This window comes from Megalops cyprinoides, chromosome 7 (genome assembly GCF_013368585.1).
Source record: "Megalops cyprinoides isolate fMegCyp1 chromosome 7, fMegCyp1.pri, whole genome shotgun sequence".
NCBI classification, from domain to species: domain Eukaryota; kingdom Metazoa; phylum Chordata; class Actinopteri; order Elopiformes; family Megalopidae; genus Megalops; species Megalops cyprinoides.
The window spans coordinates 38,947,767-38,971,385 of NC_050589.1; the positions used below are offsets into that span (position 1 = coordinate 38,947,767).

Consider the following 23,619-nt stretch of genomic DNA (forward strand, 5'->3'; position numbering starts at 1 on the left):
TTATAGCAACAAGAAAATGTTCATCAACAGCAGTAAATACTCACAGCGGCTGAATGCTTAAGGACTACTCCCTTGAGAAACACTGGGGACTTACCGTGCCAGATTCCATGAGCGGAAGGCTCTGCGGAGCACCTCGCTCCACCAGCCGAACCCTGAGAGAAGCACAAACGCATTGACCTGTTCAAGGGCACTGAACATCACCATGTTCATCCCCACTGACTATCCAAGTGGTTCTACCCTGCTGCCTTATATCCACCTGTCAGCTCACCTGTCATGCCTCAGAGACTTCATGTCCACATAAACTGTGGATGGGTCTGGTCCCGTGGTGCCCTGACAGACAGACAAACAGACAGACAGACAGAAGAGGGATGAGTCCAGCATGTGGAGTCACATGAACAGTTCAAACCCTCCAATTACAAAGTAACGCACACTGGATTGTGCACCTTGAGTATAAGTGTTTACACATAGTACTCTGTGTATTTGCAGAGGTGTATACACACAGTTTGCAATGTCTATGTAGACATGTATGCACAGTGTGTAAAGCAGTCCACCTTTTTTAAAGTATGTACACACAGTGGTACAGTGTATCTGCGCAAAGTGTGTACATGCAGTCCCTAATACAGCATGCCAGTGTGACAGCATGTACGTGCAGTGTGCAGTAATGTGTGTGTGACAGTATGTGTGTGACAGCGTGCAAATACAGTGTGTAGTACAATGTGTACATGACAGCGCGTAAATGCAGTGTATAGCATAGTGCTTGCATGACAGCGTGTAAATACTGCATGTGTGCGTGTGTGTGTGTGTGTGTGTATAATGGCATGTAGATGCAGACCTGCAAGCAGATTGCCAGGTTAACCCGTGAGCCAAAGGCGGTGCTGACAGCCCGGGGCGACAGGCCCAAGTCCTTGAAGAGCTTGGAGAAGGATTGTGTGAGGGCCAGACGGGGGCGTTCTTCAGCAACCACCACACAGCTGCGCACACATGACAGGTTCACCCCACGGGCCTACAAGTGAGAGAGACTCGTGCTCAGAGCCGCTACTGTAAAACTGCTTTACAATCCATCTTTCCCTTTTTTCATCAGTGTTTTGTCCACCTCTACACTTTCTTTTTCACAATCACCACTACTATAGAGCCACAAACAGCATCCACACAATAACATCTAGACAGGTAGACATAATCACATTCATGTGTCAGAAAAAAATGGACAAAATTACACAAACAGGAGAGAAAGAGGCCTGCCCACATAGGCACTAAATATGATCTGTTTTCCAAAGCTAACCACAGACATGTTTCTGCAGCTTTTGTTCCTTAGACAGACTCAGTTCAGTTCTACCTGCTGTTACGAGGGGGTAGTATCTCACTCACACACCTACACACATACAGGCTTTTGTTTTGTTCTGTTTTTCTTTTGACACCTGCTGCTACGTCATCACGCAGCTGACGGTCCCTCGAAGAGTGCACAATAATCAGACTACCTCTGATTGCCTTCATAGGAGCTCCAGGTGATCAAAGGTGTGGTGGAGTTTGGTGTGTGAATGGTGGCAAGTTTCAAACCGAGCAAGTGGTTTTGATCAACTTGTAAGCATGGAGCCGACTCAATGTATGAGCTATCGGTAAAATAATTTCAAGTATATGCACATTTTGTTATTGGGATAAGAATAATGACGGCACGCCATTGAACCACACCGCAATGGACACCAACACCATCCACGTTCCCCCCCTCGGGCTGAGGGATTTCTTTTTTCACGTCTGCACGGTGGGTGCTACCACACTACTTTTAGGTAAAAAAAAGAAAACTTAAAAAAAAAAAAAACCTTGAACACATACAACGACCACGGAGCTGGCCGCCAACATGGGGCAAGATCGAGCTGGCCCAGGGCCATCTGGTGCCAGTTTTATTTTGAATTTGGTTTTCCTTTTGTACCTTTACACTCTCGTCAGGTTGCAGCCCTATTTCTCGTACACACTACATAACAACGAGTCGGGGAAGTAGCGAGTCTGTAACAAGTGGGGTTCTCGTCCTGGATTAATAAAATAGGTTTAATTATGTTATGGTAAATGTGAATAGTGTAGTTGGGCAACTGGGTATTGGTAAAGGTATATTCGCTAATAGTTGTGACTGCAACGTCACCTATTAGTTTCTTTTAGTGTGTAATCTATTGTAAATCACGTGAGGTAATTGTACGTTTCTATAGAGAAGTTACTGGAAATTGATTAGGTTAGTAATTTGGCAACTCGCGTGGTTGTATTTAGCAATTTTGTGTAACGTGTGTGTGGCGGTTTTCAGGACTAAGGCTATCTAATTACCAGAGTCTGCATAATCTTTTTAAAATGAGTGACGAATTCAACCCAGAGCAATTCCTTAGTGACAACCGAATTGACTGTTGACTGTCCAGCCGAAAGCTGACCTCATAGATATGCTTGTGAGCAAAGTCAATCCTGCTGGTGAAGGTCCTGATGAAAATACGGATGCAGCTATTCATTTATAATTTACTAAATTAGAGGTTGGAAGAAAGGAGAATAGCTAAAATGGAAGCGGGTAAAGCTTTTGATCTCGCTAAAAACATACAGTTAGTTCCACATTTTAATGAACAGGAGATTGGACACTTTCTTTTTATCATTTGAAAAAAATCGCTAAATCACTAGAGTGGCCAGAAGAAAAGTGGACTCTTTTCTTACAAAGTGTTTTTACTGGTAGGGCGCTGGAAGTTTATGCGGCTTTGGACGCATCTCAGTCTGCATCATACGAAACTGAAAGCTGTTGTTTTGGCTGCATATAAACTTTCTCCAGAGGTGCACAGACAACGTTTTCGTGGCCTACGTAACAAGGAAGATCAAACGCATATAGAATATGCAAGGGAGAAGGAAATAGCATTTGATAGGTGGGTACGTACTAAGAACATCGGTTGTGATTATGACAAACTAAAACAGTTGATCCTTCTTGAGGAATTTAAAAATTGTGTTTCTTTCTTTTACTGTGAAAAACTATCTAGAAGAACAGAATGTCAAGGACATTAAGAAAGCTGCTGTCATGGACAACAATTTTGAACTCACGCATCAGCGCGGTTATCATGGTGCAGAGAAAGCCAAATTTTTTAAGTCTCAGACTGGAAAAGGGGCTGAGAATAGCTGCCGGAAGTCTTTACCAGTAACTAGGGTGCCAAAATCTGATGCATCCCAGCAAGGTCCAATACGCTTTGAGGTTCTAGTGTGTCGTTACTGTGGAAAGAAGGGTCATAAGAAAGCAGAGTGTTGGAAATTCTTGAGATCCAAGTCAAGTGGACAAAACAGCACATGTTGGTGTCGGGGTTGGATGTGTCTCAAGAGTATCCCATAACTGAGGAGAAAATCCCGTCTTTGTACAGCGGATTTATCGCAGATGGGGTCAGGGTTGTAGTGGTAAAAAAAAAGAGCTGGGTAAACTATGAATTCTGTGATCAAGGTAAGGCAGACTATGACATACTGGTAAAAAAAAGATATTCAGAATATTTGTTTATTTATTTGTAAAATGTACATTTCCTGGAGAAAATGTGAAGTGGGCTAGCTGCTACACGTTGCTTGGGTCCTGAGCAATACAGCTCTTGTATAACAATACAGGTTGTTATAGGCTACCATTAGGTGGTTCCTAGGGTGTTGCCGGGCATCACTGGGTGTTCCCTGGGGCCTTACTATGTGGTTCCTACATATATTTAAAAGGTGAAGCAGGAATTCATTGTTAAAGGAGACTATGGAAGGAATAAACACAGTTGAAGTCTATGAAGTGTAGCAGTCACCACAAAAAGAGTATGAAACTATGAAAGGCCTGAAAGCAATAAATATAAAGTTTATGAAGTGTATTAATCACCACAAAGACAGTATGAAACTATGAAAGACAGTATGAAAGTAAGAAAAATACAACATGTATTAAGTGCATGAATCACCATTAAGAGAGTGTGAAACTATGAAGCAGTCAAAGGACATCCCGTAATAACCTGAAAACAACTCAGAGCAACCAGCAGTACAAAATGTGAAATTACAAACAGCACTAGTGGAATTCTGAACATTCCACAGTGTATGTGTATGGGGAACATGACTCTCAAACAAACTGCTAAAGCTTAAAGATTATAAATCACATGGCTTAGATATTTAAATGTGAGTGACAGTAGAAGAAGGTGAACATTTTAATGTAACATATGTCTATATAGTATAAAAACTGTAGGAGCAGCAAAGAAATCGCCATATATATCCATTTTTCAATGGCAGGAATCCAGACACGTAATGCTAGTCAACCTTAGATAGATAGCTAGCTGGCTAGCAAGCCCCATTCTACGGCTGTCAAGAGCCTGACTGCCGCAAGAGACGATGTGATTGGTCACAGATTCTGTAAATGCTGATAATGCAGCGCAATTTTGAATATACTACAGGTTGCCCTGGTAAACAATAGGAAACTCTAATTTTAACTCAAATTTTAAAGTTGCGTAAACTCTATTTAGAGGTGCAAAAATGCTATTTTCCACTACAGCCCTGGATGGGGTGGTGTCTGTTAATGGCTCTGAATACCCTGTGGTTGTGCTGTGAGACACCAGTGCAGCCCAGTCATTATTTGTGGCGACTCATTCCTTCCAGAATCTGTGTGCTTTAATTCAAGGGGTAGATAGTGAGCCAGAGCAGTTTAGATCAGTTCCTCTTCACCAGGTTCATTTAAAGTCAAACGTAGTGACGGGCCTGGTTACAGTTGGAGTGGTATCCAGCTTACCCATTCCACAAGTCTCATTTATGCTGGGGAAAGACTTGGCGGGAGATAAAGTGTGTGTCACTCCTCTAGTGGCTGAGACACCTACAGTTTCTCAAGAGACTGAATCTTTACAAGAAGTTTCCAACAGTGGCGGCTGGTGAGCTGGAAACAGGGAAGGCTGAAACATTACCTTTAAATGTATTCATTACTTTCAATCCGTTCCCCTTTATCCTCCTTGATTAACAATAAAACAAATAATTCGCAGAATAATTGACACCAATGCGTAAATAGAGTAAATGCTTATGCTTGCGAAACAGCACAAATTGTCTAGTTTGTGCGCTATTGCGAAAACTACAGCATGAGGTTGTTTAATTAACAAGTATGGCAATTTGAACATTTAAGTGGCAAGTAATCCTAAAGCTTTCTATTAAATGTTTCACATTATAGCTTCTTTGTGTTACAAAATTCAAATTACAAAATGGAGCTAAATTTAGACAGATCGATTTAAATTACTGAGAATAAACTTTTCGGTTAGGTTGAGTGCAATGAACAATAATGTTGAGAACACAGACCTCACAAAAGCTGTGATGTGTCATGAGCATTTCATGTAATTTAAATCGATAAATGCCATCCTTGTTAATTAAACAATCTCATGTTGTAGCTTTCGCAAGCACACAAACTACAGACAATCTGCGCTGTTTCGCGAGCATAATCATTTACTCCATTTACGCATTGGTGTCAATTATTCTGTGAATAATTCTGTGAACTATTCTGTGAAGTCTTCTATTTATCATCCCCAGTCACAGGGAGTGCTGGAGAGGCATCACCAGACTTTAAAAACAATGATCAGAATGTACTGTGTAGAGCAAGAAGGGGAATGGGACAAGAGTATTCCTTTTTTGTTATTTGCCATTCATGATGCTGTATGTGAGTCCACTGGTTTTAGTCCGTTTGAGCTGGTTTTTGGACATGATGTTTTTGGACATAACAGCTTGCCAGACTATGTTTGTGAATTCAAAGAACGACTCAAGTCGGCTTGTGCTGTAGCTAATCACCTGAAGGTGGTGCAGACAAAAATAAAGCAAATACATTGCCTGCGGAGCTGGCCGCCAATGCGGGGCAAGATCGAACCTTCCGAGGGCCGTCCGGTGCCAGTTTTATTCTAGATTTGGTTTTCCTTTTGTACCTTTACACTCACATCAGGTTGCAGCCCTACTTCTCATACATACAGTACATAACAACGAGCCGGGGAAGTAGCGAGTCTGTAACACTGCTGATGCACTTTAAATACAGTGGCGCATCTTCTCAGTATCCAGAGGAAACCACAGTTACAGGAAGTGCCTGTGTGTGTGTGTGTGTATGTAAGAGAGGGAGCAAGAGAAAGTATGTTATGTATGTGTGTGTCTCTCTGTCTGAGAGAGAGACAATGACAGTGACAGTATGTTGTGTTTGTGTTTGTGTGTGTGAGACAGACAGTAACAGTGACAGTATGTGTGAGAGAAAAAAAGACAGTGGCAGTGCGTTTGTGTGTGTGTGTGTTTGTGTGTGTATGCGCGTGCGCATGTGCATGTGTGTGTGAGAAAAAGAGTGAGAGAGAGACAGTGACACTGCCTGTGTGTGGGAGTGTCAGTGACTGTGTGTAGCAGCAGTGTGATCTCACCTTGAGTGCCTCAGTCTGTGTTCCCAGCCCCTTGGTGCAGAGCTCCATGACGGAGTAGGAGCAGAAGGTGTCTCTGATCCTGTACTGACTGAGTGTGGTCAGCCACAGCGGCAGAGAGCTCTCCAGCTCTGCTGGAGGGATAAGGATGGACTGGTGCCCCGAGTACACACTGCAGTGAGAGACACACAGACACAAACACACACATAGCATCAATTACATGCACACACTGCAGAGATGAATGTGCACATTGTCAATCACACACACGCTACAGAGGTGCACACACAGTGCTAATGTCTCACACACACACACACACACACACACATAGTACATGTTACCTGGACAGACACCATAGCACGAAGCCCAGGCCGCAGTAGGGATCGAGGCAGATGGCGATCTGTCTGGAGGAGTAGAGCTCGCACTGCAACTTGATGGAGCGGCACAAAGCACCCACAGCTGCGTGAGAGATCTGACACAGAGACTCAGCTCTCACCTCTGATCTCAACACAGGCTCGACACATGCAGCACAACAGAGAAAACACTGTGACATCACATACCAAGAGAGGACCTGCCTATCAAAGCAGGCATCACCTCCCTAATGTCCCATCTGCTCACCTTCACCCCAGTTAGCATGCCAGTAGTGGACACACTGAAATCCAGGTAAGCCAGCATCTCTGCTGTGGGGGGCTTGTAGATTAGGGGAGGGCGTCTTCGAGGGAGGTCATCTGGAGGAGAGGGTGGAGGCACTTTAGCCAAATCCAAAACTGGATATTCCTCTGCCTTGTTAGATCTCTACTGATGCATGTACCTATACTCTCAAATGAACAGCAAATGCTAATTTTCACCACCAAAAATGTGTCATGTTCTTTGACATTGATATCTGCTGTATAATATGAGTTAAGTGATCGGTTTGAAAGTCATACTGCTATTCATTTCTGGTATGTGGCTGAGTTTTTTTTATTCAGTAAATAAACAGTGTCATAAACCTAGTATTATCATTGTCACTAACAATCAGTGCCATTACTGCTGTGTTCTATATTTGCCTTGGTGAACAGGGCACCTGTGTCTATGATGGTGGGCCAGGTTTTGATGTTGACAGACACAGCAGCTTCTTTGGATCGCAGGATCTTCATGAGCGCCTGGGTGGTGAGGATGCACACTGCCTTGCTTACCTATAGCGGGAGCCAAGAGGGGACAAACTCAAAATCGCACTCCAATCTGTGAGACATAATTTAATTTCAGCCTCATCCCTCACCATCAGGCACCACAATTTCACACATACTGCATGATTGTGAAGATGAACCTTCACCTGTTCCCCAAAACTGTTGTTTGCTAATTATTTAAATATTTACGGATCTTCCATTTCAATGTTCAACCTTGTTGGTAATTGAGCTCATTTTGCATCAAATACACCTAACTAGTTAATTGTTTCATGGTTACTTGTCTGCTTGCCATTGCCTGTGTGTAAGCCAGCCATAGGCTAATGAGCCTCACCTGCCTAATCAGGCTTGTTAAATACAGGTATGAGGGTGCAGTGCTGGGAGACTGAGTTGGTTTGGCTATGTCCTTGGGCTGGTGTCTTCTTTATGGATTTTTAAAATAAATTATTGGTTTTTGTAAGATTTATTCTTCTGCTAATTTTTTTGTGTCAGCCAGCTTCTCCACAATGAAACACAAAAACTGTGTGCACACAAGCACACAAACACTCACACACACGCATGCAAACACTGTGAGTGCATGCATGCACTCACACACTTACATCAATGATCATGCGCACGGTGGGCAGAGTGGCTGCCAGGTTCTGGGGGTGGGGGGGCCGCACAGTGACAGGAATGCAGCCAGCATACAGGCAGCCATAGAAGGAGGCGATCAGATCAATCCCTGCAGAGAGGAGGAACCCGCCATCAACACTCAAAGCATGTTTGACTGCGGCATTCACCATCAGGCCATCCGACACATTATGCAGGTGTAATGCAGAGAGAGCTGAATATACTAGTCACTGCTGAACCCACGGTCAGCTGGCCTGGGCCATACAGAGGCCACTGAGATGTTCCCACCCAAACTCACTCTAAGTGGAGCTGGCTTGTGTTTCACACACATTTGTCTTCATCTATGATTTCAACATTTCCCATTTTGTCAGACAAACCTCTTTCATTAACAGGGCTTAAGGAGGCATGATGCAAGAGCAGAAGGTGACTAGGTAAATCCTATCATTTCAATAAAGACGTGATTTCTAGTTATCATTATCAGCTTTGATCAGAGCTGGGCTTGGAACCAGAGGGTTAACCTGTACCCTTTCCCTAGGCAGCCGGTTGTAGAAAGAGACAATAAGTAAAATCTGAGCTGTGTAATTCGTCCTTGAAGAGGGAGCCCTGCAACATACATAAATGAAGAATAATTCACAATATAACAAGATAAGGTCCTGCTATGTGGCAGGTCAGAATGAAATTGTTGAGCCCCCTCGGAGCAGGCTTTTAACTACAGTGAGTCAGTGAGATGGTCAGTGAGCCATTTAATCAGTGAGTGAGTTAGTGACTGACTGACTGAGCCTGGTGTCACAATAATGTGTGTGCTCACTTTCACGTTTGTGTTGTGTGTGTGCTTGTAGGCATGTGCGTGTGCATGCATGTGTGTACACATGTTTGTGTTGTGTGTGTTTGTGTTGCATGGGCATGCTGTGTGTGTGTGTGCCTGGGCGTGGAGGTGTGCGAGTACACAAGTGACACACCAGGTGGGTAGAGCAGTACTACGTTGTCTCCAGTGTTGATGCCACCCCTCTCAGCCAGGGCTGCGGTCACCTTCTCTGCCCGCCTGTGCAGCTGTACGCAGGTGGCTGTGCTGACTGCTGTCCCCTGGTGGCGGGGGGAGAGACAAAGACAGCACCAGAAAGGACAGAGAGAGGGAACACGAGGGAGAGAGTTTTAGCACTCTGTGGTGCTCGACAGGGATTCATCTCCATGTGAAAACAACAGGCCATTGCTTCACTGAACAAACACAGGAAGGGTCTATGTGTATGAGTGTCTTTGAGTATGTATGTGTGAGGGAGCATGAGTGAGTTGAAGTCTGTGCTTGTGTTGTGTAAGGAAAGTGTGTGATTGAATGCATACAGGTGCGCATGGGTGTGTGTGTCCGCGCGTGCGTATATAAGAATATAAGAACTTAAAAACATATTATGATGATAACAGGCCATCCAGCCCAACTACGATCGCCATTACAATTAAAGAGTATCCAAAATTGCATCAAGTCTGGTCTTGAACACAGCAAGGGTCTCTGCCTCGACTACATGACCTGGCAACCTATTCCATGTATTGATAACTCTTTGTGTAAAATAATACTTACTTATATCAGTGCGGAACTTACTCTTAACTAGTTTCCATTCATGTCCCCTTGTTCTACAGACTGAACTCACCCTAAAAAATGCATTGTAGTTGACCTTATTGAGTCCTTTTATAAATTTAAAAACCTCTATTAAATCACCCCTAAGCCTCCTCTCGCTAAGTCTAAATAGGTTAAGTAACTTGAGTCTTTCCTCGTAGCTTTTATATTTCATGCCAGGAACTAATTTAGTTGCCCTTCTTTAAACTTTTTCAAGAACCTCAATATCTTTCTTATAGTGTAGTGCCCAGAACTGCACACAATATTCCAAGTGAGGTCTGACTAAAGCATTGTATAATTTCAATATAACCTCTTTAGATTTATAATCAATACTTTTGGCTATATATCCCAGCATCCTGTTGGCCTTTTTTACTGCTACAGCATACTGCCTAGATCCTGTTAAGCTTGGGTTAACTATTACTCCCAAGTCTTTTTCAAACTGAGAACATTCTAGTTTTTCCCTCCATGAAGTAGTCTTGTCTAAGGTTCTTATTTCCCACATGCAAGACTTTACATTTAGCTAAATTGAATGTCATCTGCCAGGTATCTTCCCACTTTTGGATGCTGTTTAGGTCTTCCTTTATTACCTTAGTTGATTCTATGCTGTTGGCTAGACCCCCTAGTTTTGTATCATCTGCAAATTTTACTATTTTACTACTAACCTCCGCATCAATATCATTTATGTATATAAGAAATAGCAAAGGCCCCAACACCGATCCCTGCGGGACTCCACTTCGTACAGGACCCTGCTCTGATAAAATTCCTCCCACGGTTACAGTCTGCTTTCTACTAGACAAACAACTTCAAATCCCATCCTGCAGATTTCATTTTCACTATGAGCCTCTCATGCGGTACGCTGTAAAATGCCTTTTGAAAGTCCAAATACATAATATCATAAGCTTGGTTTGAGTCTAAACGCACTGTAGCTTCCTCAAAAAAGTCCAGGAGGTTTGTTAAGCATGGCCTCCCTCTGCGAAAACCATGCTGGCTATCATTTAAGATACCAGGAATAATTCCAGATTGTCCCTAATGATGGAATCCAGTAATTTACATGTCATACAAGTTAAACTGACAGGCCTATAATTTCCTGGATCAGTCCAGTCTCCTTTCTTGTAGACAGATACTACACTGCCATGTTTCCAGTCATCTGGTATTTCTCCAGTTTTAAGAGATTTCTTAAAAATAACTGTCAGAGGCTTGTAAACCACTTACGCTAGTTCCCTGAGAACTCTTGGATATAGATAGATAGATAGATAGATAGATCTATATATTCCATATATATATATATATATATATATATATATATATATATATATATATATATATATATATACAGAGGCATGGCTTGGTGCAAGGGATTCGGATGAGTATAATGTAGAGGGATACTATTAAGTTATTTTTGTGTCTTTTTAACGCAAGCATAAAAGACAAATGAAAAATGAAGCAAATTTCTCGCACTGCAATCAAAAATCAAGTTTGTCTTTTTTGCGTCACAAAAAGTTTTGATTGCAAATCAGTGCCCTTTGGTTGCAAGTCAAAAAGTTTTGCTTGCGAGTCAAAAAGTTTTGCGAGTCAAAAAGTTTTACAGGTCAAAAAGTATACGAGTCAAAAGGTTTTGGTTGTGAGTTGAACTGGACGTAATGGGCGGGATCTTCTCTGATGGATGAGAAGAATTTCTATTGGTGGGTTTGACTTGAATCGACAGTATGGCTACACCCATATATATAGAAACGTAGATACCTCACTGGCCACTGCTGTATGTCACCGCTATGCATCTATGTGGTCACCATATTGGAGCGGTCAAGATCCGCTAGTAAACAAATACCACGTGCATTGAGAGATGCAGAGTTCTCTACAAAATTGACCGTAACTCACGTAATTCTGAACCAATTTTCATGACATTTGGTGTATTATAAACGTGAGAAATTGAACATGGTACTGGTTACTTATTGGAGTTAAATTCAGTTACTGGGGGCGGACCTAATCAGCTCTATGCCAAAACATTAACCTTCTGAATAGCCACAACTTCATGTGGGACATGCAAGCTCCAACCTATGAATAGGCAACATCAAGTGTAAATTATTTTTATTTAAATTTAGAAATTAAATAGAATTATTTAGAATTGATTGCAGGAAATTTGCTCTCAAAACTGTCTTTTATGCTTGCGTTAAAAAGACACTTAAATAACTCAATAGTATCCCTCTACATTATACTCATCCGAATCCCTTGCACCAAGCCACGCCTCTGTGAACCCAACAACATCATAATTACTATTACTCATAACAGTTTCTAGATCCAAAATTTTATTTTTTATGCTTCTAGCATTTAAACAGAGGAATTTCAGGGTACTGCGTGTCTATTTCCTGTCCTTCCTTTCCACTCCCAGCTGCTCAAAACCATCTCTATTACAGTGCTGCTCTGACTGATTTGCAATCGTGGTTCCCCCACTACTAATAAAATACTTAGCCATGGTGTGTTCTATTCTGGCAGTCTGTCTATCCCGACCCATCTCACTATATAACCTCCCTGCCCCCCCAGACCCTAGTTTAAATAACCCTCTGCAACCCTAAGCATACACTGTCCCAATGCAGCTGTATCTCTCCGATTTGTATCTCGGTCTGTATCTCTCCGGTGCTTGTACAGGTCACCCTTGTTCCAAAAGGAGTCTCAGTGCCCCATAAACCTGTACCTCTCCTTCCTACAACAGGTTTGTAGCCACGTGTTAAACCTCCATATAAAGGCTTGCTTCTGTTTGCTTGCGCATGGTACCAGTAGAATTTCAGAGAAGACTACCATGGAAGTTCTGCTCCTAATTTTCCCGCTAGCTCAATAAATCTGTCCTACAGAACCTCGAGTCCCTTCCTATGTCATTAGCTCCAACATGGACCATGACTACTCGATCCTCCCCCGCTCTGGCCAGGAGCTTGTCTGCACGCTCCAGGAGGTCCCCAACCAGGGCACCAGGCAGGCAACAGACCATGCAAGACTCCTTGTCGCGTGAACACACTATGACCCTGTTTACTTTTGGTTTTAAAATGCGTCTTGGGTAGGGCTGTATGATATGACCAAAATCTCATATCCCGATATAGGTCATTTCATATCCCGATAACGATACATATCACGATATAGCACATTTTCTGTAACATCAATGAAATTAATATAAAACCCTTTCACACATATGGCCACACCAGTGTGATTAGCCATTTAGCGCGTATGCTAAAACCGGTGTGATTAAAACACTAGATTGGAAAAATTATAGCTAATTTTAGCTTTGAGGAAACAGTGATTTAAAAAATATAGCAAATGCTAACTGAAAACTATGAGAAGCTTAATCACGCTAATGAAAACATAATGAACCTTGTAACGTAACACGCACGCTACATAGTATAAAAATAAGTTGTGTGAGAAAGGGTTAAGCATGTAACAAAATATAAAATATTAATGTATAAAATATAAAAAAGTAAATAGAAAACACTTTTTAACTATAGTTCTTTCTCACGTTCACTCTCCTCCATGTTTGTTTGTGTTACCTTCATGCAAATTTCCTGCCTGTATCCGTGCCGTGTAGAAGAACGCAAAGCACTGTACAAATGACGAAAAATATTGCAGTAAGGTGTGTGATTTGCGACACAACGAAATAAACGATAGAGCATAATATGAAGCGATAACGTTTTTCTATCGTCACACGATATATATTGTCATATCGCACAGCGCTAGTCTTGGGCGATCGGATCACAAGTGGACAACGCTAAATACAAGTGTAAACGACCACCATGACGCATTGTAATCCGATCACTCAAACCACTTGCCGAGGTGGTCTGGGACGCATTTGACCACATATCTTTTGTAGTGTAAACATTAATGCGTCTTGATGCATCCCCGACAAGGATGTAACAGGAAAATCAATGCAGGATGTGGTGGTTGGACATTCTTCCTTTTTCATCTTGTCCTGTGCTCTTTTGCAAGTTGCAAATGACTTTGTCCTGCCAGTCTCAACAGTTGCAATAGCCCGTACATGTATATTAGTTCTTGAAACATTTTTCTTTTCTTAGCTAGCCCATGCTAAACAAAGCCGGCGGTTGTCTGGTGACAGAGACTGACATAATAACTGTGCACTGGGCCCTCTGACCTTCTAGCGGAAGTGACGTAGGCAGTAACAAAATTTGAACACAAGTGGTCAGCTGGACACCTTGGAGACACATGATAGACACAGGTGTAAACGGCAATGTGTCTCAGCTGTCCGCTTGTGGTCTGAACCAGTGCAGTTCAGAAACCAGTGCACTCTGCCATGCAAGGGTGTGTAAATAAGAGCACGAATGGGTCAGTATTAGTGATGGTTGGTTGGTCGGTTGTCAGTGTCAGTGAAATAGTGAATGGGTGAGTGAGTCAGTGTGGAAGAGATGAAGTGTGGGTGAAATAGTGAATGAGTCAGTGTATCCATGTGCGTGAGTTGGTGACTCAGTGGATGAATCAGTGAGTGCATCAGTGTAGATGAGATGATGAGAATCAGCGTGGGAGAGTACTTGCTCTGTACCTTTGCATTCAGCAGCACAAACAAAACATGGTCAGGGTCAGTCTGAGCTCTCCACTGCAGGGCCTCTGTGAGGTACTGGTGCTGCACAGGTGGAGAGGAACAAAACGTGACCACACACTTCAGCAGCTCCCTCACAATCTGATCATACATCTCACATATACCCTCCCCAACAGACCATATCCTGACCATACAGCTCAACTTCACTCTCCCCACCTGACCAATGCCTGATCAGAGCCTACACACAAGGAAATGAGAACGAAACCACCTTTATAGCCTGCAGCCTCCATCACAACAGGATGGCATTCCAGGAATTTAGAGTTTGACCGCAAATAGAAATTTCACTTAAGACGTGGCACAGTGAATGGTCACATGATCAGGACTTACCTAAGCATTTCTCAGACCATTCCCACCCATCAACTATGAATAACTACAACACTACTTACAATATTACAATATTACAGAACAATTATTTAAATGGCTGCGATCCCATTTCCCTGCACAGCTCTAAGAAATATCATAGCATCTCAGACACTCAATTCAACTGACCTGGATAGTATGAATCAGCACTGAATAAACTCAAAGAATGCATTATTAGAAGTTAACATAAACTGGGGGAAGCAGAGAATGATGGATAAAGGAAGAATAAATGAAAAACAGGAAGAAGAGAAAGAACTGAACACCTTGTGTGAGTGGGGTCAGGGATGTGGGGAGGGGGGGTGGGGCAATAAACACAGCAGAGAAGCTGGTGATCTCCACCATCAGAGCATGAGCTTTGGCTGGTGTGACACGGAGGGCCATTCTCTGTCTTACACTGGTACCTTCTGTGTGATTCAGGCTAACACCATGCCCTGCCCAAACAAAAATAAAACTGCAAGCTGACTGGCACCCCAGTTTGTGAATGGTTCTGAAGCACACACACATCAATAAAGTTGCATGCAGGCTGCCCTCTAGTACTGTTCACAAACCCATGCAGAGCCAGGAAGAGGTCTTTTAGTGTCATAACTCTATTTATACTGCAGCAGGGGTGCACATAATTCTCATTTTTAAGATCACATATATGCCTGAGTGGAAAATTTTGATCGATTGAATGTGAGTTCTGAGCTCCCTGTTGCTCACGGAGTGCCCTGTTGCTTTGTCTGAAATCTGTTTTTGCTCGCTCTTTATTAACTCTAAAAAGGAAACTCCTCTCAATAATGGACCTTTAAAACAATCTTCCTCGCCTTTAAGAAAATATCAAGAGGGATCACCTCCAGGAAGAAAAATGGTTTGTTTATTAGCGTAGTGTTATCTGCCTCAGTTGCAAGTCCACCAGCACCATTGGCACCAATAAACTGGAATCGTTTATGTGCCTTGGATTTGGGCTACCTTCCAGGGACACACAATGCCTTAAGACCTCTCCACATTCCCCAGGTAACAAAAGCATCAAGAGATTAAATGCTTTCAGTTGGAGCGGCCGTTTAAATTCCTATCATCTGCCCGCACAAATTTGGTCTTGCTGGACTTGAGGACATCAACTAGGGGATTGGCATCAGTTTTGGTTCCCGTCTTCCCCATCTAGAGGCAGCGTCTCTGCTGCTCTCTAGCTCTTCAGGGCTTGTATCTCTCTGAGAGCTACGCATTGGCCCTCCATAATGACTTCCATGCCTAGAGATCTTCTGTCCTGCCCTCACTGCAGAATGGACCAGCACGCCCCCTTGGCCCCTCTATTCCCTCCTGCTCCTTCCAAACGCTGTCCACTTCTACCTACTGTCTCAGCTCTTTCAAGCCTATGACCTGAGATGTGCTGAAAGTCACAGTAGCAGAGTGCTTCCTCTGCATTTCTGCACACTCTATGGCACTCCACCGTAATTTAAATGACAGTATTGTGGTTGCATGTCGCTGTTTATGTGAACCCCTGATTGAAATAAAAAGGTACACCAATAGCAAATGGCTCAGGTGTGGGGCTGCCGTGCTGTGCTGCGGTGTGCCCGATGGAAGTGGGAGATCAAAGTTGTCAGGGTGTTATCCTTACCATCATGGTGGGCCACATACAGAGCTACATCCCCACGACACGAGTAAGTAAAGACAGAACAGAATAGACACAGCCTTAAAGGAGGAAATGCACAAAATCCCCCAACCCCAACATCACAGACACCACAGTTACTGTATCTGATTTCATTTCACCTCAGCCTCATGCCCGGTACACACATTGCCACTTTAGCCTCAATTTAGATTCCAATTGCAAGTTTGCAAGATTTGGTAAAACTAGGCATACACATGCTGGATTGATAGCTCAGCTGTTGTGGCATGTCAGGACCTATGACGATTGCTCTTCTGAACACCTTATGAGCCGTGTGTGGATATCAATCATATATTTTTGCCAATTCTTGTCCAGCACTGGGTTTCGAATGCAGTCAGAAACTGCAGCAGTGGATGACCTACATCCACCCACTAGTGATGTGCAAAAACACAGCTGTTTCCTGTAAGCTGTTAGCGTCTCCTGTTGAACCACAGCAAAGCAGGGAGTGAGCCGTTGAACAACCAAGATAAAACACAAAGGTTGTGAGCTCCACAGCAAATAGTCATCAGATAAAGGGGCATGACGGTTTGTTTGAACAGCTACCACAACAAACCGCAGACATACGATCAGTGGAAACAAACAGCTGGGCTGCTTCACAGAAACTTCCAGTGACTTTGTGGTGTTCTAGAGTTATGTTGAGTACCCTGTAACCTTTTAGGAAGCATCAGAGACTACCAGCAGGGCCATATGGCTCCAAAATTGCTGTCTTGAGGTGGGGACACACAGTACGATTCCCTAATTGGAAAATTCAGCCCCAACTCAGCAGCGGTTCCCTCAGCTATTTGCAGCACACACAATTCTCATGAATCGCAACATGTGTACTCATTGCTATTATTACCACTGTGAATACTACACACTCCTACAGTTATTCTTTTAGCAATGTACAGTTGGTTTGTGCTGCTTTGAACTAGTGGGACAGTGCTGACACAGGCTCTTAAGTCCTCTCACCTTCCTGACTAGGTCCTGGTCCTCGATGAGCCCTAGGTCCCTCCCCGCAGCCTGGGCCACTCGCTTCCCGGCCACCAGGTTACCCACCATGATGGAGGCCGGACCCACGCCAACTAGAACAGAGGATCATGAGGGAGAGAGGGGAACAAACAAAGTGAGTGCAGTTGATGGATTTTCTTTGTTGAATCTTTCACAAGTGTAACAAAAAAGCCAGTTACCTGGCTGCTTCTGAGAGTGTCACCTGTCATCTGGCTTGGCTACCTGGCTGTTTCTAATGCTGTTACATGGCTGATTCCACAGCAGATGCCTGACTGTGTCGTGTACTACCACCTGGTTGTTTTGAGCAGTGTTTCCTGACTTTCTGCTCTGGTTACCTGATGGTTTCTGACAGCATTACCTGGTTGTTTCTGGCGTGGTTTGGGCATATTGGTGACGCAGGTATGGGGACACATCAGGATGTTGCAAGGGTGCAGGTTGCCCTCCAGGAAGTGCTGCTTTGTTTCCGAGACATGGATGCCCCCGAGAGGGGTCTTGGGGAGGGTGTTGGCAGGTACCAGTGCCAAGCAGTACAGCCCCACCTGGTGGATACTGTCTATGGCCTGCAAGATAAAACCAGCACCACTAAAACACAAACTGCTTCTTATAGTGTGGCACATCCTCTTGACTCTAACCAAAAAGCCACACCAGACATACAAGAATACACAGTTCAGAGGATGAGAGAGAGAACAATGAGTCAATGAGTAGAGACACAAACAGACAGAGACAGACAGAACCACAGACTTAGAGAGACAGACACACGGACACAGAAAGACAGACCCAGAGACACACAGAGAGACAGACGGACACAGAGAGACAGACATACAGACAGAGGTAGAGAAGCACACAAATGGAGAGTGACAGACAGAGACAAAGGCAGACAGATTAGCCATCAAAAGGATGGGATTGGTCCATACCTGTAGCACTCTGCTCATCCATTGGAAGCTGTCCTCCTCACTGGCCTCTGGCCTCTGTTCTGCCACAATCACAATCCTCTCATCATAAAACACTGTCACCGAGAACACAGCCACCCTGCGCAGACATGGAGCACAGCATGAACGCAGCCACCCTGCACAGACATAGGGTACAGCAGAATCACAGGGCACAGAGAATAAGCACAGACACAGGGTGAATTGGTAGAATCTCATCAGCACTCACCTCCCACGATACACGGTTTTGACTGGCTCCACTGCCAGCGCGGTGGCCACCAGGTCGTCGGCATTGTGCCTCCGGCCACTGACCATCAGCAGGCCCTCGATCTTCCCCACCACAAACACCAGGCTGCCCTGGGGGGAGGGGGAGCACGGGGGGTGCACTCAGTCAACAGCCCTGCCTCTCAAATCTCATACCCTCCTCTCTGCCTTCTCCATCTACCTTTCTCACTCCCTCCCTTCTTCACCCCCATTCCCATCCCAGCAGTACGACATAGTGGTAAGGACCAGGGTTCATAACTGAAGGGTTGCTGGATCAAATTCCCTCCGGGGCACTGCTGTTGTACCCTTGGGCAAGGTACTTCACCCACCTCAGTAAATATCCAGCTGTATATATGGACCAAAATTGGGTGCTATGTAAGCTGCTTTGGATAAGAGCACCTAAGTGACAATAATATAATTTCATGTAATTATTGCGATTCTTCTTTCCCCCCACTCTAGCCATCCCTTTCCTTCCCTCCCTCTCTTACCGGTCCCACAAAGCCCAGCAGTCCAGAGCGCACAAAGGGAATCTCTCCAATTGGGGCTCCACTGGCATTAACAGGGATCACCTACAGACAGACAGAGGTACATATCTGAAAAATGATTTTAAGTCCAAGGAGATCCACTTTTTGGCAAATCAATAAACATGTATTCTATTATGCTGCTGCAATGTAACAATGCTGTGATACAAAGCTGTAATATAATGGGGGAACAGTTTGGAGTAGAGGTAAGGAGTAGGGCTGGTAACCTCAAGGTTACTGGTTTGACTCACTGGTATACCACTGCTGTATCCTGTAACAGGCAAGACACTTAAACCAAACTGTCTCAGTAAATATCCAACTGTATAAACGGATCATGAGAAAACTGAAAGGTGAGTGAGAAATGGTACTGGGGAATGTTAATATGGAACACTACACTCCTGTAACATGACCTGCTTTTCAAGGAGCAGAAACAGTACTGGGTGGTGTACCATGTGACAGGGAGAGAGAATAATGCTGAACCCAAACCTCAAACATGTTCTTGGTGACTCCAGGTAGGCCGTAGTACAAGGTGCCCCCAGCACGAGAGTTCACGACAATCTCTCCTATCTCATCTGTCTTACACAACTGGGGAGGCCCATCTGGCTTCACAATGCACATCAAAGCTGTAACATATAGGGTAATAATGCCAGGACATGAACAGGCATTAATTACATCAGAGCAATAGGAGACAAAGGCTGTGTCCCAATACGTCAGCTGCCTTAGAAGGCAGCATTTGAAGGGAGCATTTTCACTATTTTCACAATTTTGCACGCTTGCCCTTTCGTAGGCATGTCCCAAACCGAAGTCATCATAAAATGCACCCTTCTAAGGTGCCTTATTTCAGCTAAATTTGAAGGCGGCATCCAACGTATCCTTCGCCAGGTAGGGTATCCCATAAGTTTTTGGGATTACCTCAAGCTTCTCAACTTCCGTTAAATTAATGGCAGCTGAAAACACCACAGCGGTAGATGCGGTGGTAGCAGAGGAGCTCATTATAAATGTAAGTATACAATGAACTCAATAATTTGTTGCGGTTATATCTAAGTAAAAGACATCATTATTTAATACACTGGAATAATGTACGTAATGTTTTTAAGCCTCGGTGAGCTTTCCGTGAACTAGCTAGCTAGCTTGCTAGTAATCACATTACTTTCCAATAGAACAAGCTAGCTATCTAGCTAATGTAGCGGTAGTTTGGTTGCCCATCGAACAAGGTGAAGTCTTTTACAGATACTGAAATACTAAACATGATCATCTGATTAAATTGAAAAAAGTAACTGATCTAGTGGCTAGTTATTTAGTTACACGAACGTTAAAGTAATTTTCTCTCCATGGACGTGAACGATCTATGACGACATCCTGCCTTCAGAGTGTGTCCCGATTTTGTTGCCTTTTGAGGTCCCTTTTCCGTTAGGATGCTACCTTATAAGGGAGGTCACTTCTAAGGATGCAGGCAACAGGCAACTGACTTAGTATTGGGACACAGCCAATGTAATTATATCTGAGCTACAGCATACATGCATAATGACATCAAACTTCTTCCACTGGAGTTCTTATGTTGTAGGACCAGAAAAAGTTGTTAGAGCTACCATACATAACAAGTGCATGTTTTGTGAAGTGAAAACATATAGCATGCTCCTTCAGTGGTGTGATCATCTCTCCCTTTCCTTCTCTCTGCATCTGCCTCACCTCCTGGCATGACATGTCCCACATCCTGCACAGTGAGGGCTGAGTTCTTGTCCTCCGTGTTGACGCGGATCACCCCATGACTCAGACCCGCCATGGACAGGATGGCTCTGGCAGGGAGCGGCGCCCCAGGGATCCCTGGCCTGCAGAGAGACGGATAAAGGGATGGGGGAGAGGAGAATTGACAAGAAAGAGGAACAAACACAAACAAACAAAAAGAGATGGAGAAAAAGTAAATGTGAGAGAGAAACAAAGAGGAAATGACAGAGTGAGGGAGAGCGGGCAGACTGTTAACATCTATACTGTGCTGACATTCAGTGATACCTTGCTTTCCTTCTTTTGGATGATCTCAATAAAGTAAATATACATTTTTATGAATGTGAACTTTAGAAAGAGAGACAGAGGTAACAGATACTGATTATATCTGCACTGAATGGACATGGCACGGGGGGGTGTACTGCACCTGCGGATGGCAACGGTCATGGCTTCAGGAGAAGTTGCACAGGGACAGATGACCTCGGGCTTCAGGCCATGACTTTGGAACACATTGAGGAAGGCATCACATGATGATACCGACCCTGAGACACAACCACCCCAAAAACACAAGATGGTGAGTGTGTTCTGTACACGGTGAACACAGCTTCAATAGGTTCACAGGATAGCACAGAGTAATGTTTCAGAGAACTTCAGCAGGCCAGCAGTTTCCCTTTTCCCACAGACAGAGAAAACATACCTCAAACCCCTATAAGGGAGCCGTGCTATTAGGGAAGAGCATCTCTAAGTTTCTCACAACAGAATAGCTACCATAATGCCCAGTAAAAACAGTGCATTTAGCTTTTCTGGAGAAATATCTGCTCTCAAGATGAAATACATACAGTGTACTTTATCTTAAATTTATTATCTAATTAATAAGCTAAAATGTGCTTTTTTACTTGCGAGCTTGCTATAACCTTTAAAAAGCTATTCACTTACATTCAAAGTGCACTACAGTTGATGGTAGTCAGTTTATGCCACTGGCAAAAGTGCTTGTCTCAACAGTGACTCACTGCTACATCAAGCAAAAAAACTGACAGTGGAAGCATTTTGCCAAACTACTATGCTGTGGTTGCTTTGCAACATATTTCAGTTGTCTTGTCTCGGGACAGATCAAAGATAAATATTTCATGGTGTTAACAGACTGAGAGTAGGTAAGGATAAGGATAAGATAAGGATACCTATTCACTTTTCTGATTTCTGCACTTGGAACTGTCCAACATTTTCTTTAGAAACATTTTTATTCCCTTCCCTTATGACTGGCTGGACCTAGAGGTGGGTGGGTGGAGACAAGTGGTTCTATGAGAAGCCCCTAATGTGTCCTTGCCAAAGAGCAATGGCCAGTGGTGTGACTCACAGGGATTGGCTCCGTCTGCCACGATGAGCATGCGCAGTGACCCCAGGCTGGTGTCCCTCTGCTCTCGGTGGGCCATCATGGCCCAGTGGAGGTCGCGACACTTCACCAAGGCCACCCGCGCTAGAAGGGATCAGAGGGAACCATCACACTGCTACACATGTCAAAACTTCACGACCACACACCTCTTTCCCTAGTGCTCACAGTCTACACCTTCACATCCACATCCTTTCACCTGTATCATGCAGCACAACTGAATATCTTTTTAACTCATGGAGATTTGAGAGCAGCACAGTAATCTGTGCTGGCACAGGGCGTCAATCTCCTCTTCAGTGTGTCCATTTGCATAAAGAACTATAAATCGGTTGGCTCAATGGAATTGTTTGTGTGTATGTGTGTGTACGTGTGTGTGTGTGTGTGTGTGTGTGTGTGTGTGTGTGCGCACATGCATGCACGCATGTGCAGGCGTGTTTGCATGTCACACCTTTGTGGATGTGGACTCTCTGCACCCAAGACAGAGGACAAGCCTTCATCACAGCATAGGGGACACTGATGGTGTGAATTCGATTCATGACACTCTGAAAAGGTACACAGATGGGGGATTAGAGGCAGACACAGAACACACATGCTCATACAGTGCCTGTCATGCAACTGACATCAATATTAACATGAATGCAGGTGCACACCTCCTGTAGGAAGATGTGTGGAGGATTCCAGCAAAGGATTTCTGCCAATGCTAGCCTTATCTGCCTTTTACCTCAGAATTAATACAACCGATTGCTGATTCGTTTTAGACTGGGAAGATCTGATTACAACTGACACTTTGCCTACATAAAAAATGTACTGTGCAAACATGGAACTGGATCTTCATTGGATTTTTTTCACACAAGCAATTGACTAATCTGTCCTTGAATTGTCACTAAATCATTCAAGTGATCTCTCTTTAAAAGCAGATCTTACTGGATTCATCTGCACAGATCAATATATATTTGAAAGGAACACATAATGGTAAAGCACATTTCACAAAGTGTTAGAGCTTCAAAGAAGGAGGTCCAGAGCAGTCCCTGTCAACAGGGACAGCCAGCCTTACTTACCGTGAGAACACCATGCCACAGACCCATATCCTTCTTGCAGTCCAGCACATTAACCAGTGTTTCCCCTGTGTAAAGAAAACATAAGCACAGTCATACAAAACATAAAAAACAGACATCAACCAGAACCTCAAATCGAAACCAATATCAAACAAAACTAGATAAAAACATAGACATCAAAACACAATATTATTAAGGTAGTGTATCAAGATGCTTATGGTAGGAAAATTATGCACATAATGATGCTTTGTACAAAAATGTACACCAATGTGTATGGAATTTTCAATGTCTAGATATAAGCTCCCTTCCATAACTACAGCCAACAGCTGAAAATGAAAGATCTATTCTTTTGCTACAAAAATAAAACATAAATGTACTTTTTTCTTCTGTAAGTATGACAAATAAGCATGAGTGTTTG

At 43.6% G+C, this 23,619-nt stretch overlaps 1 protein-coding gene across 2 annotated transcripts in view; it reads right to left on the reverse strand.

The window, feature by feature from the left end:
• LOC118781279 (disco-interacting protein 2 homolog B-A) overlaps positions 1-23,619 on the reverse strand; it is a 67,689-nt gene that overhangs the window by 8,218 nt on the left and 35,852 nt on the right. The window contains exons 14-35 of one of the 2 annotated variants that reach the window (XM_036534244.1): positions 23,205-23,269; positions 22,595-22,688; positions 22,114-22,233; positions 21,187-21,301; positions 20,727-20,866; positions 19,524-19,660; positions 19,005-19,085; positions 18,482-18,609; positions 18,241-18,355; positions 17,685-17,886; positions 17,288-17,400; positions 16,292-16,315; positions 14,281-14,361; positions 9,100-9,223; positions 8,131-8,252; positions 7,432-7,543; positions 6,987-7,096; positions 6,710-6,840; positions 6,375-6,543; positions 833-1,003; positions 269-330; positions 95-152 (exon numbers count right to left, since the gene is read on the reverse strand). In XM_036534244.1, coding sequence (XP_036390137.1) covers positions 95-152; positions 269-330; positions 833-1,003; positions 6,375-6,543; positions 6,710-6,840; positions 6,987-7,096; positions 7,432-7,543; positions 8,131-8,252; positions 9,100-9,223; positions 14,281-14,361; positions 16,292-16,315; positions 17,288-17,400; positions 17,685-17,886; positions 18,241-18,355; positions 18,482-18,609; positions 19,005-19,085; positions 19,524-19,660; positions 20,727-20,866; positions 21,187-21,301; positions 22,114-22,233; positions 22,595-22,688; positions 23,205-23,269 — 2,474 coding nt within the window. The remainder of the gene's footprint in view (positions 1-94; positions 153-268; positions 331-832; positions 1,004-6,374; positions 6,544-6,709; positions 6,841-6,986; positions 7,097-7,431; positions 7,544-8,130; positions 8,253-9,099; positions 9,224-14,280; positions 14,362-16,291; positions 16,316-17,287; positions 17,401-17,684; positions 17,887-18,240; positions 18,356-18,481; positions 18,610-19,004; positions 19,086-19,523; positions 19,661-20,726; positions 20,867-21,186; positions 21,302-22,113; positions 22,234-22,594; positions 22,689-23,204; positions 23,270-23,619) is intronic. The other variant, XM_036534245.1, reaches the window with a different exon arrangement.